Source organism: Rhinoderma darwinii, chromosome 3 (genome assembly GCF_050947455.1).
Source record: "Rhinoderma darwinii isolate aRhiDar2 chromosome 3, aRhiDar2.hap1, whole genome shotgun sequence".
NCBI classification, from domain to species: Eukaryota; Metazoa; Chordata; class Amphibia; order Anura; family Rhinodermatidae; genus Rhinoderma; species Rhinoderma darwinii.
The window spans coordinates 127,528,381-127,545,747 of NC_134689.1; the positions used below are offsets into that span (position 1 = coordinate 127,528,381).

General features: G+C 39.0%; 1 protein-coding gene across 1 annotated transcript in view; it reads right to left on the reverse strand.

Annotated features, from left to right (window-relative positions):
* MYBPC1 (myosin binding protein C1) overlaps nucleotides 1-17,367 on the reverse strand; it is a 121,543-nt gene that overhangs the window by 30,407 nt on the left and 73,769 nt on the right. The window contains exons 20-25 of the mRNA XM_075859389.1: nucleotides 16,445-16,633; nucleotides 15,118-15,252; nucleotides 14,119-14,523; nucleotides 12,390-12,761; nucleotides 4,362-4,529; nucleotides 2,864-2,952 (exon numbers count right to left, since the gene is read on the reverse strand). Coding sequence (XP_075715504.1) covers nucleotides 2,864-2,952; nucleotides 4,362-4,529; nucleotides 12,390-12,761; nucleotides 14,119-14,523; nucleotides 15,118-15,252; nucleotides 16,445-16,633 — 1,358 coding nt within the window. The remainder of the gene's footprint in view (nucleotides 1-2,863; nucleotides 2,953-4,361; nucleotides 4,530-12,389; nucleotides 12,762-14,118; nucleotides 14,524-15,117; nucleotides 15,253-16,444; nucleotides 16,634-17,367) is intronic.

The window sequence follows — 17,367 nt, forward strand, 5'->3', positions numbered from 1 at the left end:
TATAAACTGTATTTTCTTTAGGGTGGGGGTAGAAAAAGAAAATAGCAATTCCTCCACTGTTTTTTTGGGTTTTGTTTTTATAGTGTTCTCCGTACCATATAAATGACATGATACTCTGCGGGTCACTATGAATATGACTGTACCAAATTTATATAGCTTTTTTATGTTTTACTACTTTTGAACAATAAAAACACTTTTAAATAAATTATTTGTTTTGTGTCTGCAGTCAAAGACCTATAAGATTTTTAATTTTCCGGCGACTTTTTAATTGCTTTTTATTCTGTTTTTTGGGAGGGAGGATAAACAAAAAAACAGCAATTCTGGCATTCAACGAGTGGGATAAATAACATCATAATTTTATAGTACAGGTTGTTACGAATGTGGCGCTACCAATTTTGTGAGTTTCTTTATTTTTTCCCCCTAATAAAGCTTTTTTCATTGTAAAAATGTTGTCGAATTTTACAATTTTATAGTTTAAAACATCCTTTTTTAATATTTTGTTTTACAATATTTATTAGACTCACAAGGGAACTTAAAGATGCAATCCTTTGATCACTTACATAGCTTACATAATACATTGCACTACTTCTGTACCGCGGTGCATTATGCCTGTCTGTCAGTATTTTACAGAAAGGCAGCCTATTAGGCCCTGCCTCTGGTGAGGCCTAATAGGCTCACATTTATGGCAGACATAGGAGCCTTTGTTAAGTCCCTTGATGCTATGACAACCCATCGGCACCCTTTGATTGTATTTTGGGGTCGCCGATGGACTGACAGAGGTAGCCCCCTCCTTCATTCAAACTCCTTAGATGCCACAGTTGCTATTGACCCTGACATCTAAGTGGTTAAGAGCTAGCTCTGATCCCGGCCATTGCAGCAGTATGTCAGCTGTATGTTACCCTGAGCCCGCGCCATGTTAGCGCCATACATGTATGGCGACTTGCATTAAGGGCCTCCTGTCTGCGCCGTAAATATACAGCACAGGGCTGGAAGAAGTTATAGTGCTTTTACATTCTATCCCTTTAGCTCCTAAACATCATTTAGCTTGAAAGTTTTCTGTGTTTGTAAATATGAAGCAGAAAACATTGCCTGAAAAAAAAACTTGTCCTTCTCTTCTGAGTGTAGCCCGGCCACCTGCCGTGACACTGTAGTCCATGTGATGGCTGCAGCCTTTGATTGGCTGCAGCAGTCACATGGGATGAAACTTCATCCAAGAAGGCCGGGCTGCGCTCAGAAGAGAGGATTGCGTCGCTAGGACTACGGACGGGGGTATAAACCGTATTAATTTAAAATTAAAAAAACAATTTTTTCACCTGCGATTTTTGCGGCGGAATCGCAGCGTTTCAGCCGCAAAAGTCTAGACAAATTTTTTGGGTGGTTTTACCTTCCCATTGCATTCAATGGAAGGGCAGCAATTCTGCAGAATGAATTTACATGCTTCAGCTTAAAAAAAAGCACCGCAGGTTATTTTCAGCTGATTTTTTCCACTATGTGTGGATAAGATTTGTTAAAATCTCATCCACACTGCTGATATTACTGTATTACGTGAATTCTCCACAATTAAATCTGTTGCAGAAAATCAGCAGTGTTTACACCTAATGTGTTCCTATCCTTAAGGGTAAGTTCACACAGTATACAAAAAACATCTGAAAATACAGAGCTGTCTTCAAGGGAAAACAGCTCCTGATTTTCAGCTATTTTTTAATCAAACTAGCTTTTATCACAGCATTTTTTACGCCCGTTTTTGGAGCTGTTGTTCTATTCCCTCCAAAAACGGCTCAAGAAATGACACACTTCTTTTTACGGGGCGTCTTTTTACGCGCTGCTATTTTAAAATGAGGCATAAAAAAACGCCTCGTCAGAACAGAACGCTGTATTTCCCATTGAAATCAATGGACAGATGTTTGTAGGCGTTCTGCTTCCAATATTTCAGCCATTTTTCAGGGCGTTTACAGCCTGAAAAACGGCTGAAAATAGGTCGTGTGAATATACCCTTAGGCTGAGTTTTGCTGTCTTATGCTTTGCCATTAAACAACCTGTCTGACACCAGGTCCTGTGTTAGTGTATAACCCACTAAAATTTTATTTCAGCAATAAGTGGACAGAGCAAGCATTAACACCAGACAAACCTAAGAAGATCCCAGGGCCCAATGGTTTTAGGGGCCCACGGTATTCTATCAAACAGAAGATGGTGTAGACAGCACGCCCACTGTGACTCTATTGCCTTAGGGACCTCATGCACCTGGAGCGGGCTGTGGTGGATTGTGGTATTGAACATGATAACATGGCTTCTCTTACGGTCTATGATAGTACGGTAAGTATCGCTGTATTACTAGCAGTGATGGATAGCAAACTGTTCATTATTTAGAGAAATTATTTAAACCCTTATGTTTTCTTCCCCCTAATTTATAACTAGTTTAACAAAAGGGAAAACCGGATGTGCAACCGTTACAGCAACTATAGGTAACAACAGCTCGACTCCTGAATAGCTAATCTGCAAGCAATGCAGCAATAATGGGAAGCAACATATCAATGTATAACCAGGTAGATTTATCTTTTTTAATCGGGGAAAGAAATTCACTGATGACCATGTCATTTCCATGTCGATTTGAGATACATAAGTGGTCTCCAACCTGTTTCATAACTGCTGTAGAGCCTCAGGTTGAAGACCACTGACATACACCATAGATCTCATGTTTTTAGACCCTTATGGGAGACGGAAGGTTTATTCATGTCAAACCTGAATTATCAGGTTCTAGGTGGAGTTAGGCTGTAAATAAAGTACATGAAACATTTACCCTTTAAGTTATGAATTTAATAAACACATTTATTATAAGTAATGTGTTAAGATTATATAAACATACCTGGAAAGGTATTACAAGGTTTACAACCTCTCCTACTTTCCGGATGTAGGTTTGTTTTAGGTGCCGTGGAAGGCGAATCTTTGGAGGTACTAAGAGAAAAGGATAAATGTACAACTAGAGCATAGAAAGTTTTGTGAAAAAGAAATCAATGAAAAGTCATACATTTCTTAATTTCATGTACATACCAAACAAACTTTATTTCAGAAATCCTCTGCAACCTGAATTCTTTTTTTTTTTTTGGTTCTGGCTAATAATAATTTCATAAGATCCACATGACCAAAGCCAAATCCTGTTATTATCTAAACTTTTCCCATTGTAATATGTGTGATTAACTAAAAATTCACCATTTTAGAGGTAAATTTATACAGAGTATCTCGGATGTCATAATAAATGTGAAATAATATTAATCTGTCTGTGGTTACTGCAGGAGAAATGTTTGGCTGCCCACAGCTCCCCCCGGCAATAACAGCAGATCACTGAAAGTGATCAACTCAGCTCATGAGTTTAATGTTATTAAAAACTGAAAATTGGGGAACTAGCCAGTAAATCATGCCAACCTACTTTCCCACACGTGGGAAAGGTGTAGATGGTGCAAAAGTCCTGAAAAAAACACCAGAAGGTTTTCTAATGGGCCTACTCTCTATTCACACCTGTACTCACCCCAACACTGAACATAAAACATGAATTAAAGCATTTACATCACTTACTAGTAAAAACAGGACAGCACAGTGTTAGGCTGGATTCACACATCGCGGTCAATATGCGTTTTTTGCCGTGAATCACAGTAAAATGCCAGGGTTTTCACCGCAACATGTGAACCCAGCCTTATGTGCTGTCAGCTGAGAAACTTTACTGAGAAATGATTGATCACACAGTAGTCTTTGGTACTTGACTGAGAATTGACATAAGAGAAATTTAGACGTAAGGCCCCTCGTTCCTAATCTATGCATTGTGTAAACAGGGCAATGATTAGCCGATGAACCAGCAAATGTTCGTTCATCTGCTGATTGTATCGTTTATACTTCAAGAAATATTATCGTTGTCGGCAGCACATCTTCCTGTGTTAACAGGGAGATCTGCTGCCGACATAATAGAAATGTATGAGGACGAGCGATCGTAGTAACTATCTCTCATCCCCATACATTACTGATCATTGCTACATGCTAGAGGAGCAAACGTTCGTCTCGCTGGTCGGTGCTCGTTTTTACGGCCAATATTGGCCAGTGTAAAAGGACCCTTAGAAACATTTAGAAAAACTGGTCTACGCAATGGAAACTTGTTATAATTTGCTCAATCAACAAATTTTAAATTGCATCCAACAGATCTTATAGATGAAATAATTATTTTACTTTAAATTCACAGTATAATATAGTAATACTATATATATATATATATATATATATATATATATATATATATGTATATATATATATATATATATATATATATATATATATATATATATATATATATATATATATATAAATCTAGTCATTACCTATAACTTCCTTTACCAGGATTGGATTTGGGTGTACTCTAGCCTCACTGTTACCGGCAGCATTTATAGATTTCACTCTCACAAAGATCTTAGATCCAGTAGGGAGCCCAGTCATTGTAAATCTTGTTTTGTCAATCAAATCCGAATTGGCAACGATCCACTCTTCCGCTAATAAAAAGTTGTGTAAAAAGGTAAGGTGACAGAAGCCAAGCAAGTTAAAATTGTAATCCTTGCAAACAAATCTCATTCTAAATTAAATTTCTGTATTTTCAGTTTTAGTGGATGATAGGTTTATAAATAGTACATAAACAAGGTGTATTTGCAATTGTTGACACGTAACTTTTGTTTTGTAAATTTGAACAACAAGCAAAGTGTTTCTTGCATTTTTTACAGTATTTGCTCAACATTTTGATCACTGTATTACGGGTCAGTGCAGGGGCCATATATTTCGCGCCAAAGATGTGATCAAGTCCCATCTTAAAAGATCAGGAAAGCCATTTTCCAAAACTAACATCCGTTTCTGGTGTAAATTAAGTTAATCTGTCATTCCAGTGGAGGCCCCGCCCCTTCATTGAAACCCCACCCCTTTCTAACCCTTTTCTGAAAGGTGGTGAGAAAAGTAAAACATTGGAAATAATGGCGCATCTACGGCATGCTCCAAAGTGTGCAACTTTTTTATGCCAGAAAACTGGTGTAAACCTTTTAATATATCCCCCCAGTATGTATAAAAAGTAGTGCAAGCAAATAGTAGAGTCATTTCCCAACCAACCAGATCACTTCCTCTCATTTTCTAATGAAAATGCACTGGTAAAATAAAAGCTAAAATTTTATTGGCTCCTGTAGGTAACTATCGTATTTTGGATGGGATTTGTTACACTCTTGTAAATATTTAATTGAAAGCTTTCTTAAGTAATAAAAGCATAGGTTCACTTTGGACCACCATTTTACCACAGTTTATATATTGAATTAATCTATATTACAAGTTGAGTCATTTTCTAAATACATTGCATTTCGTACTTTGTACTGATCCTTAGTGCCTGTTCACATTTGCGTTGCCCTTCCGTTGAGGGGTTCCGTCGGAGGTTTCCATCGGGTAATCCCTCAACGGATAGGCAAACAGAAACCTTAGCTTCCGTTTGCATCACCATTGATCTCAATGGTGACGGAAACTTTGCTAATGGTTTCCTTTTGTCACCGTTGTAAATGGGTTGACTGCGCTATTGATTCAGTCAAAACAATGGAACCCGTTCACAATGGTGACAAATTGAAACCATTAGCAAAGTTTCCATCACCATTGAGATCAATGGTGATGCAAACAGAAGCTAAGGTTTCCGTTTGCCTTTCCATTGAGGGGTTAACCTGACGGAAACCTCTGATGGAACCCCTTAACGGAAGGGCAACGCTGATGTGAACAGGGCCTTACAGTCTCTATCATACTCCAGAGTTTTATTAAAAATTTAGCTGGTTGCTATTTGAGAAAGTTGACCACCTCATTGCCAGCTACCTCTATACCTACCTGTTCTATAATTTATGGAACAGACGTACAGATCAGTGTGTGCATGGCGCCATAGAGAATAATTTAGTGTGCTATCCACAAAAAAAACAAACGGATAGGACACTGAAGAAAGTAACGGTCATGTATGCAAGACTACACTTCCCAGAATGTAAATCACCAAAGCAAGTTTTATACAGACACTGATCATTTCTGGAATGCAGGGAGATCTGAGCTCAGAAGATTCTAGAATCATGAGAGCTGCTATGGGTGAGAAGGGGCTATAATACAGGCTTAAGTTGGCAAACTTTCCACCTATCTGTCTATCTATTTATTTTTTTCACCGCAGTGTTAGGTTTGCAGCTAGTCACAGTTGGTCAGAGAGCCACCTGCACTGCCTACAAAAGAATAGAATCTTAAGACGACTGATATATCAGTCTGGTTCTTCGGTCATTACCCAACTGATATATAATGATAAGGGTCATTATCTGTTGACTTTCAGTCTGAAAGTATGCTTCAAGATGAGGGTTTATATATTTCTATTTGGTAAATACTAATAGCTTTATCTGATTCAAACAATATAGCATATATATATATATATATATATATATATATACATACACACATACATGTACAGTACTGTGCAAAAGTTTTAGGCAGCTGTGGAAAACTGCTGCAAAGTAAGAATGCTTTCAAAACTAGAAGTGTTAATAGTTTGTTTTTTTTCAATTAACAAAATACAAAGTGGATGGACAGAAGAGAAATCTAAATCAAATCAATATTTGGTGTGACCACCATTTGCCTTCAAAACAGCATCACTTCTTCTATCTACACTTGTACAAAGTCATTTTTTTGTAGGATTATAGTCAGGTGTATGATTAACCAATTATACCAATCAGGTAATAATGATCATGATTTTCATAAGTAGGTTGAAACACAATCATTAACTGTACAGAAACTGCTGTGTATAAGGCTTAAAACTGGGTGAGGAACAGCCAAACTCTGCTACAAAGGTTGTGGAAGACTGTTCATGTCATAGGTCCACCATGGCAAGACTGAGCACAGCAACAAGACACAAGGTAGTTATACTGCATCGGCAAGGTCTCTTCCAGGTAAAGATTTCAAAGCAGACTGAGGTTTCAAGATATGCTGTTCAAACCCTTTTTAAGAAGCACAAAGATATGGGCAACATTGAGGACCATAAAAGCAGTGGTCGGCCAAGGAAACAGTGCAGTAGATCAAAGACACATCATGTTTACTTCCCATTCGGAAGATGTCCAGCAGTGCCATCAGCTCAGAACTGGTGGAAACCAGTGGGACCAGGAACACCCATCTACTATTCGGAGAAGTCTCTCCAGAAATGGTCTTCATGGAAGAACTGCAGCCAAAAAGCAATACCTTTGACGTGGAAACAAGGCCAAGCAACTCAACTATGCACGAAAACATAAAAACTAGGGTGCAGAAAAGCGGGCAGTAGGTGCTCTGGACTGATGAGTCAAAATTTGAAATATTTGGATGTAACAGAAAGTAATTTTTTCACCAAAGGCCTGGAGAGCGGTACAATAATGAGTGTCTGCAGGTGACAGTGAAGCATGGTGGAGGTTCCTTGCAAGTTTGGGGCTGCATTTCAGCAAGTGGAGTTAGGGATTTGGTCAGGATTAATGGTATCCTCAGTGCTGAGAAATACAGGAAGATACTTATCCATCATGCAATGCCATCCGGGAGGTGTCTGGTTGGCTCCAAATTTATTCTGCAGCAGGAAAACAAATCCAAACATACAGCCAATGTCATTAAGAACTATCGTCAGTGTAAGGAAGGACAAGGAGCCCTGGAAGTGATGATATGGCCTCCACAGAGCCCTGATCTCAACATCATCGGGTCTGTCTGGGATTAAATGAAGAGACGGAAGAATTTGAGGAGGCCTACATCCACAGAAGAACTGTGGTTAGTTCTCCAAGATGTTTGGAACAACTTCCCTGCCAAGTTTCTCCAAAAACTGTGTGCAAGTGTACCTAGAAGAATTGATGCTGTTTTGAAGGCAAAGGGTGGTCAAACCATATATTGATTTGATCTAGTTTTCTCTTCACTTTGCATTTTGTTAATTGATCAAAAAAACAACTATTAACACTTCTAGTTTTGAAAGCATTCTTACTTTGCAGGATTTTTCCACAACTACCTAAACCTTTTGCACAGTACTGTATGTATATATATATATATATATATATATATATATATATATATATATATATATATATACATATATATATACATGTATATATATAAATAAATATATATATATATATATATATATATATATATATATATATATACTGTATATATATATATATATATATATATTTATACACACACACACCAGTAAAACCCAATCCAAATTTTCTGTTTCATTGTTTTGCAAAACAAGCCTGAAAATAACGAGATGTCATCTGTAAGGTATTTCTCTTCCAAGATTTCTTGACATTTTTCTCATCAGATTCTCGGTCCTTAGAATAGCTTCCAGATTTTGTCTCTAAATGGATTGCAGTGATCAAATGCATCACAGAGCAGGAGAATTGGCGCAGTGTTCATATAACTGTAAGTAACGGCACGGCTCTTAAAGGTTCCAGAGATCACATTGCACAGCCACTGGTCTTCTTGAATAATTTATCCCATAATATCTTCCAGTACCTTGAAGGCTGATAATCATCTTCAAGTTGTATCATCCAAATGGCGCTTAGGAATATGTAGCCCAAATGTACATAAGAGACACAGGAGCAAGCAAAAGCACATGACGACTTAAAGCAATGAGACGAATGAATGCTATTGTATAGCCTGCTATAGTATGTGAGATGGTGGAACACCTTTCTAGTAGAATAAGCTTCTATTGACTTATAGGCCTTGTAGAAAACCTTACATTGGTTATACCTCATGCGTCCACAATCTATCCACATTTTTGCAGATAAATTGCGGACCCATTCTTTTCTATGGCCCTATGCATACAACATTGATTTAAACGGTTCGTTGTGGGGGCCGCAATCGCGGGCCACTAAAGCTCAGGACAAGTACGTTTACGGTCTGCAATTGCGGATTCACCAATACTGGTGAATTGTTGTGGATCCGTGAGTCTGGATGACACACGGATGCACAACCCGGGACCGTAACAGACCCGTGGATTATCGGACCACAAAACAAATGCGGTCGTGTTCATGAGGCCTTACTTGGTGATATCTTCAATAATTTTTTTGTTTTATACATCACATTCTATAACAAATAAATACATTTAGGCGGGATTCACACGACAGGGTGCCGGCCGAGCCCGAGAGTCAGCCGGTAAAATCGGCCATTTTGCCCGGCCGGTTTGCATAAAGTTTTGCATCCGTTCCGGGCCGGGCAGATCTGGACAGTGACATCAGCGGCAAACTCCTGAAGGGGAATCCCCATGTGTTCGGGGATTCCGCTTCAGGAGTTTCCCCTGATGTCACTGCCCAGATATGGATAGAGACATCAAGCGCTCTATCCAGGAGCGGAATCCCCGAAAACACGTGGATTCCGCTCCTTCAAGGAGCTAAAGTGGGGCTAGCACATAGCAGAGCGGGGAGATACCTCCCTGCTCTTCTATCGTGGCGTCGCTACAGTAGTAGCAGCCGCAGCAGCTGCTAGCCTCGCCATCGAAGGTGTCGCCGGGCCAGGACGCTTTTAAAGCAAGCAGGGGAAGGGAGCCAGCGCAGCGCTCCCTTCCACCTGCTGTACACCCCGGCCCTACCACACAGTGTACAGCCATTCGTCCGAATGGCATCAACTCCTCCTCCTCACATGCACTCTGCGCTGTGAGGAGGAGGAGATAGAGCGCAAGCGCCAGAAAACCCGGCCATCACTCGGGACACATTCCGGTGATGGCCGTGTATTACCCGGCCCCATCCCCGGCCGAAAGAGCATGTCCTATTTTTTGACGGCCGGTTTTCCCGGCATTCAAAAAATCGGTCGTGTGAATAGCCCCATTAGGGGTCTATTATTCCTAATGCAGCCGGGTGCCGGCCGATTTATGAACGTCCGGCACCCGGCCGGGAAACCCTGTCATGTGAATGAGGCCTTAGATCTTTGTAGTATCTTTTTCCAAATCTGACCAGATTGGGTAACAATAATCTAAAGTCTATAAATATCTTAAAGGGTAACTAAATATTCAACAAACTTCTGACATGTCATAGTGACATCTCAGTAGTTTTGATTGGTGGGGGTCTGAGCACTGAGACACCACCAATCGCTAAAACGAAGCGGCAGAAGCGCTTGTGTGAGTGTTCAGCAGCTTCGTTTCGGTTCTCTGATACATCGGCTTTCCGGAAAAAGCCGAATAGTGCTACTGCCGCTTCGTTTTAAATTGGTGAATCTCGGACCCCCACCAATCAAAACTTCTGACATGTCACTATGACATGTCAGAAGTTTGTTGAACATTTAGTTACCCTTTAAGTACAATTCTGAGTATATTGTATAAACTATATGCAGATTATTGCATGTATAGTGTACATTTCTAAGATCTTGGCTTCTGGGCCCAGGATCTGAATCTGACTAGGGTAGTATGTAGTTTTTCTTCTGGTTTTCACCATGGTAAATTTGCTTTCTCAAAAACGGACCTTACTGCATATGTAAATTGTAAGATCAAACAGGAGCTGCACATTTTTATGTGCCGTGTGTAGAATATGTTGACCCTTTAAAAATAATAGATAATTGGTTGTCAATCTCCAAGGATTTCTCTTTGTATTGAAGAATATATTTAATGACTTTTCGTCTGTGTCTTCCAGTGTCTTGTGAAATATTTTTTTTTATAATTGGCTAATTGTATCCCTAGTTAGCAATTATTCAGGTGTAGACTGGAAAATCAGTTGTATTATGTGTTCATTACTATCTAGAAAATAGTAGTTACAGCTTATATATGTTTCACTAAATCAATATCTTAGAATACTTGCTGTGTCCCAACTTGCCCTCAGGAAAGATTATAAATATGATGTGTAAGCAGAATGAAGATGTTACCACAATGCACAAAGCACCTTTTAGGAAATACAGACAGGAAAAAAGCAGATACAATATAACTATAGATATTATGGAGGCAATATAGCAGGAATGGGATTAACCAGTGAATAGTAATAATGTTTTCTTTTCTTGGTGATCATTTCTAATTTTGTTAAGTAAAATGTTGTTGCAGTATAAATTTGCACATAGTTGTATCACTGGGCATTCACATTCAAGTTTCGAGGCTGTTTATTACTTATTAGTATAACAGATTGCACAATTGGCGTAGTAGCAATGGCAATATTGAGTCTAATACTGGCAAATCAGCTATTTAAAGCATATATGAACCTTTAAATACAATTATACAACTTATTTAGGCCAGAGTCACACACACACACTCTTGACACAGTTTTTGGCACGATTTTTCTTTTAGCCAAAGCCAGAAAAGAATCCCAAAGGAAAGAAAGGTATAAAGAAAATAGAGATGCATCTCCTTTCCTTTGTGTCCACTGGTATGTTTGGCTCAAAAAACTGAGCCAAACACTGCACCAAAACTGTGTGTGTGATCCTGGCCTCATAGATATTTTTTATATACTGTAAAACTTTGTAAATACATTGCAAGTAACTTTGTAAATACATTGCAAGTAACTTATTAAATACATTGCATTACTTGTTTTGCACTGATAGCCTGTATTATATATCACAGAGCTCCATTCACAGTTATGCTGGTTGTCATTGGAAACTGTCGAGGAGCTTGTTGTCAGACACATTTTTTAACAGCTTAGCTGAAGTCTAATAATTCAATGGGACAGTTTTTCCTACATTCGATTACTGTACAGTGCCAGAATACAAATCACCAGAGCAAGCTATGTATGTGCAGACATTGAGCCAGCAAGAAATGGTGCAAGATTTCAGCTCTGAAGCCTGCAAAGTTGTGACTGCAGCGCTGGAGAATCATACAGGCTGTAACTCTGGATCAGTACTGATTACTTTTTATGTAAATCAATTCTATATGCAAATTGTGAACTGTTGTTCAAAGGTTAACATATGCTTTCAATGGGTTTGAGGATTTTGGAGTCACATTTTGAAAAGCTTCTGCCCATACATACAAAGGTAATCTACCTGGTCTACTTCATAAGTCCAGAAATAAGCACCTTCATATAGGAATACAGCAGTAAAACGCTCTACATATATTCCATCAGTCTGGACATTTCCATTGGAGACCAGGTAGTTTACCTGCCAAAGGTGAAGAACTATATTTTCCTGGCTGGATTGGCATGGCATTTAGTAACAGTAGAAGATATATGACAGCAAGACAACAGTAAATACTAGATGTGCACAACAGGTAATGTAAAGCATTTCTCTAATGCAAAAGTGGAAAATATAATAGAATGTAAAGCTGTATTTAATGTCATATATTTAGCATTTTGCATTAGAGATAAACAACATGCCCGCTACTTAGAAATAGTAATGAATGTATGACTGGTGAAGCACAAGTACGCAGCACAAGAAATGTTTTGGCATATGAGTTTTACCTTTGTCGGGGTCCTCCTGGAAGTCTTCAGAAAATATTTCTTTGTTTTGTAACATAACTTGTACCCGCTTCTCTATGGGTGTTATCTCTATCAATTTGGCTTTTTGTCCTTTGCTTTCCAATAACTTCTGATTCTCATTGTGCTCTATTTTCTTCTTTGTCTGCTTTTTAAGGTTATTCCAAGCTCTTTTAATCTCTTCAATTGACCTTTTTTTGCCCCCCAAAGCATTCAACTGTTTTTGGATGTCCGCCCACATTTTATCCTTATCTGCTGGGCTTGTTTGGGCTCCAAAGAGCTGGGGCCCCAGTTTGGCAATGTTATTCACTAAAGTGTTCAGCTCCTCATCAGTAAGTTTCGGCTTGTCTGCAGTTCCTATTAAAAATGGGGTAACCTCAGACAAATTCATTGTTACATATATTCTCCAGGCTATACAACTCTTCTTTACAGGAAACACTGATGCACATCAAAACATTTATTTCTTTCTAAGGACTAATATTACCTTTCCATCTGATGGCTTAAAAAAATATTTAAAGAGCATGTGTCACCATTTTATAATTAATGCTATATGTAATATATTCTCCAGGGAGTATTCAATTATATTATGTTGTTTGGCCATCTTTAAGATTAATTTGAAGGGATTTGCTTAATTTTTAATTATCCTATAGAAGGAGCTTGTTCATTTTGGGCCAACCACTGCAATAGACAGTTAAAATATTTCCTCTTCTGACTCCCAAGTGGCTCATGTCAGAGCTGCTGGGATTTCATGGCTAGCACATACTTCAGCTGCAGACTAGCAGCGGACAGCAGGGCATCTTCAGAATGCAGCCATTCGGTAAGTGATACTTTGGGGATAAGTATAGCCCGATACCTCTGCTCAAAGGCTAAATTGTCAGTTTCTGTCTGGAGTTACACCATTAAGAAACCAAGGTGAGAGTTAGAGGATCACAGTGTAATCTGTGTAAGGATAATAACCTTCAAATAAAAGAACCCTATTTACTATTTCTTTCTAAAATAATTGCCCTAAAACATACAACAACATTGTGTTGACAGATGCTCTTTATTTATATACAAAATTTAACTTTTTTCTACATTGGTAGAATTACATTACTCTTAGGGCTCATGCACACTTAAGTGAAATTCTTAAGTGCCCTATCCGTTTTTTATAACGGATAGCACACTGACATTCATTTGTAAGGGCCCATTTTGCGGATCCGTGTATCCGATCCGCAAATCATAGAACATGTATAATTCCTGTCCGTGTGTGGTTCGTTTTTTGTAGATCGGTTGCCAGGCAAAATCAGGGCAGGCCGATTTTCCCTCCATTCTTTTGCGGGTCCGTGAAATACGGATGCGGAATGAACGCAGAAACCATACGGACATAAAAAAATGGACACTCGGATCCACTTTTTATAGCTGTATAAACGGTGAAGGATGTGTACATGAATGGCCTTAAGAGTATTCCAGTGTATGGTTATTGGGATGCAGATATTTAGAAACATATCGGATTGAGTTCAATCCACACTAATTTAGTAAAAACTATTTCCAATAATGCAATGGAACACAATCTAAAATGACTGTTCCAAACTTTCACATAGCTAATAACCTTGGAGAGCAGAGTAACTGCCATATAAACCAAATTTCACTACACTAGTTGGATATTCTAAAGCATTCATCAGCACAATACACAGTGGATGTTTACATGGTAAAAAATTCAGTCTTACTGCTTTACCTCCAGTTATATCCTCCTGCAGATCATCTTCGATGTCAGGGGTTCCTGCCAGATCCTGAAGCTGTAACATTTCCTCCACACGTTTCTCCAGGGCAGAGAGATCCTTTTTAGGCTCAGGCAATACTGCTTTCTCCACATTACTTTCTTTTTTGCTGTGCTTTAGTTTATTCTTGGTTTGCTTTTTGAGAGCATTCCAGCCTTTCTTTAAGTCTGCAATGGATCTGTTATTGCCTCCCTTGGCGTTCACCTTGGCTTGGATGTCTGCCCATATATTACTCTTCTCTGCTTTGGTGGTTTTCGCAGACAAAGCACCACATATACTTGGCCCATTCTTAGACACACAATCCACTAACAAATCCAACTCCTGATCTGTAAATTCAGGCTTCTCCTGCTTTTCATTTCCTCCTAGTAAAGAGGCATCAGCTGTAGAAACACTGTTTTCAGGAACAAGGGTTGGGCCTAGGGTTGTGTCTGACTGTCATTGGAGTTGTTGGCAGTTATATACCGAACACATTTAATCTATGCTAGCATTAAACCAGGCACTCACACTAGTGTCAATGTTTTGGTACTGTACATCAATTGGTTCAATGTGTAGTTTAGTCAATTTTGTAAGCGAAAGTCAAATTTTTGGTCTACAAGCAAGTAGCATTTAAGGGAAAGGTACAATGCATTCCAGACTAAAAGAGATACACCGTTCTTCTAATCACTGTCAGTCTCACCTTTCTATCTAACTTACATGTAATTTTCTTGCGGGTCTATTGTACTTACCTGCCATAGGACTGATATAACAATAATAAGTATCAATGTAAAAAAATTGTAATACATTTTTGCATTAAAACCCAAGACACTGTCAGACAATGCTAAAAGTTAAAGCGATATTCGTCTGTTTGTAACCATCTACAATTTGCTTTTGGGGATATGTCACTGGGGAAACCCTTTTGAAATTTTTAATAAATTGTTTTGGTATATAGTAAAATGATGCAAGTGTTGTATACTCACCCCCTTCAAAGCAGTACTCAATTATATAGCCATCCAAACCTGCAGCACCAATGTGGTCTGGGGGACGCCATTTCATTGTCACTGAGTTGTCAGTTACTCCATCTACTGTTAACATGGTTGGCGCACTTGTGACAGCTAGAAAGAAATTTAAAAAAAATAATTGATCAATACAATCTAATGAAAATGGAAACATTTGCTGGTGAGTGGTCCATTGTCTGCCTAGTAGACTGACCCTGTTCTCCATTTTTAGTGTGAACCCTCAATTTACTTGTATTCCCAAATCGTTTGGGAATTATTTTTATAAAACCATTGAAGAGAGAAAACAATGGAATGCAATGTAAATTGAGAAAAGGTTGTTTTTTTAAAGTGCAGGATAATCTATGGTAAATTATGATAAAACCACTTATATTATAAGGAAACCTATATATATTAGTAGACTACTGACTCTCATCTTTTATATTACAGTGAATGCTGAGTCACAGTTTGTAGTCTGTTGCTAAGAAGAAGTGAGAACAATCTTGCAAAATTTTAAATGGCACGCAGAAAATCTCAATAAGTCTGTAGCTATATGAGCAGCAGCATTTTGGCTTCCCCTGTCAGCAGTTACAGACTGTAATGGTTCAGCAGGATAATAGCAGGATGAACTCAGAGAGATTTCAAAGGTAAACCTACACATTAATATGTATCTATGCTGCTCTTTATGGAAGAAAACTCACTACTAGGGTCTTACTGGCAACCAGAGTAACAGATGATCCTCTGGTGAGCCCAGACTCTGACACCATAATGGGCCCCTAATACAACATGTACCCAAAGGTCCAGCACAATACAACCACATTTGAAGACGTTTTGGAGACAATTACTTTCTGCTAAGGGTTTAGAGTATTCACAAATAATCTATGAGATTTTATAGATGGTATGTACTTATGATGCAATTAAAAGTGGATGTACACATGTTCTGTATAGATGGAGGGCAGAGACATAAGTTGAAGCTCATGGACTTCGATGCTCAATCTCTAGCAGGACCTCCTACTTATTATGTGCCATTTATAATACTGTTGTCTTTCTATGTGGCAGAGAAGGCTTTGGGCCCCTTAGGCGCCAGTGCCTAGGTGCTACTACTGCTTCTGCACACCGTATAGCCACGCACCTTTTGGAATGTGGGCCCTCAGAATAATTTCCTCTGGTGGGCTAAAGGAATCCAAGTGAGACACTGCTCACTACTGCCTACTTCTAGGCAGTAGACCCAAAATGACAGACTATGCTCAGGTTATATTAGCCCATTGCTTAGTGTAATATGTTCTACTGTTACTTTAACACAAACATTTACCTAGTGGGACAAAGGGCTTGGAGGGCATGCTTGGTTTAGAAATTCCTATTGAGTTGACAGCAAAGACCCGGACTTCATATGCAACACCTTCAATCATTTTTTTGGGTTCAAAGTTTGTTTCTTTACATAATTCAAAATTTAGCCTCATCCACCTGGAGCTTTGCTTCTTCTTCCTTTCAATAAAATATCCTATGAAATAAATTATTATTAGTCTTGTTTCTGGTAACACATTGAAAGTATTACAAAATAATTAACTATTCAGTGTTTCATCTCTCACACTAAATACTGTATATTGAATGATTGCTCGATCATTCTAAATGCATTATATTGATAAATGATCTGATAGGTAAGATTTACATGTTTTATGAACAATGGCAGATCATCATATGGGCGGTTCGAACCCGAGGCACCCAGGGGGCACATGGCCACCCGAACTGCACATAATCTTAAAAACTATGCAGCGCACTTGCTGTCACTGCGGAGATGGGGAGAAGGTGCAGGGAGAGCAATTCAGGGCGGGCTTAGCCAGGATAGTGAAAGCTACGCCTCTCTACATAAAAGTGCTCCGAATAGTAGGCTAAAGGACCTGTGAAGATGTCATGCCCATGTGACCCCCGTCTACCAATCAGGTCCTTCTACCACAGTGAAGAAGCAGAATATCTGCAGAGGAGAAGGCCCACCCACCAGTGAAGTCTTTACGCAGAGCTCCACGCTGGTGAGTGCTTTTCCAAACTCCCATCCCTTCATCCCTCGCTCCATCTCTTCATCGGTTCATCCATCTATTACCCCCTCCCTCCCTTCATCCCTCCATTACCCCCTCCCTTCATCTCTCACTTACTCCCTCCCTTCATCCCTCCATCACTCCCTCCCTTCATTCCTCCATCACTCACTCCCTCCCTTCATCCCTCCATCATTCCCTCCAT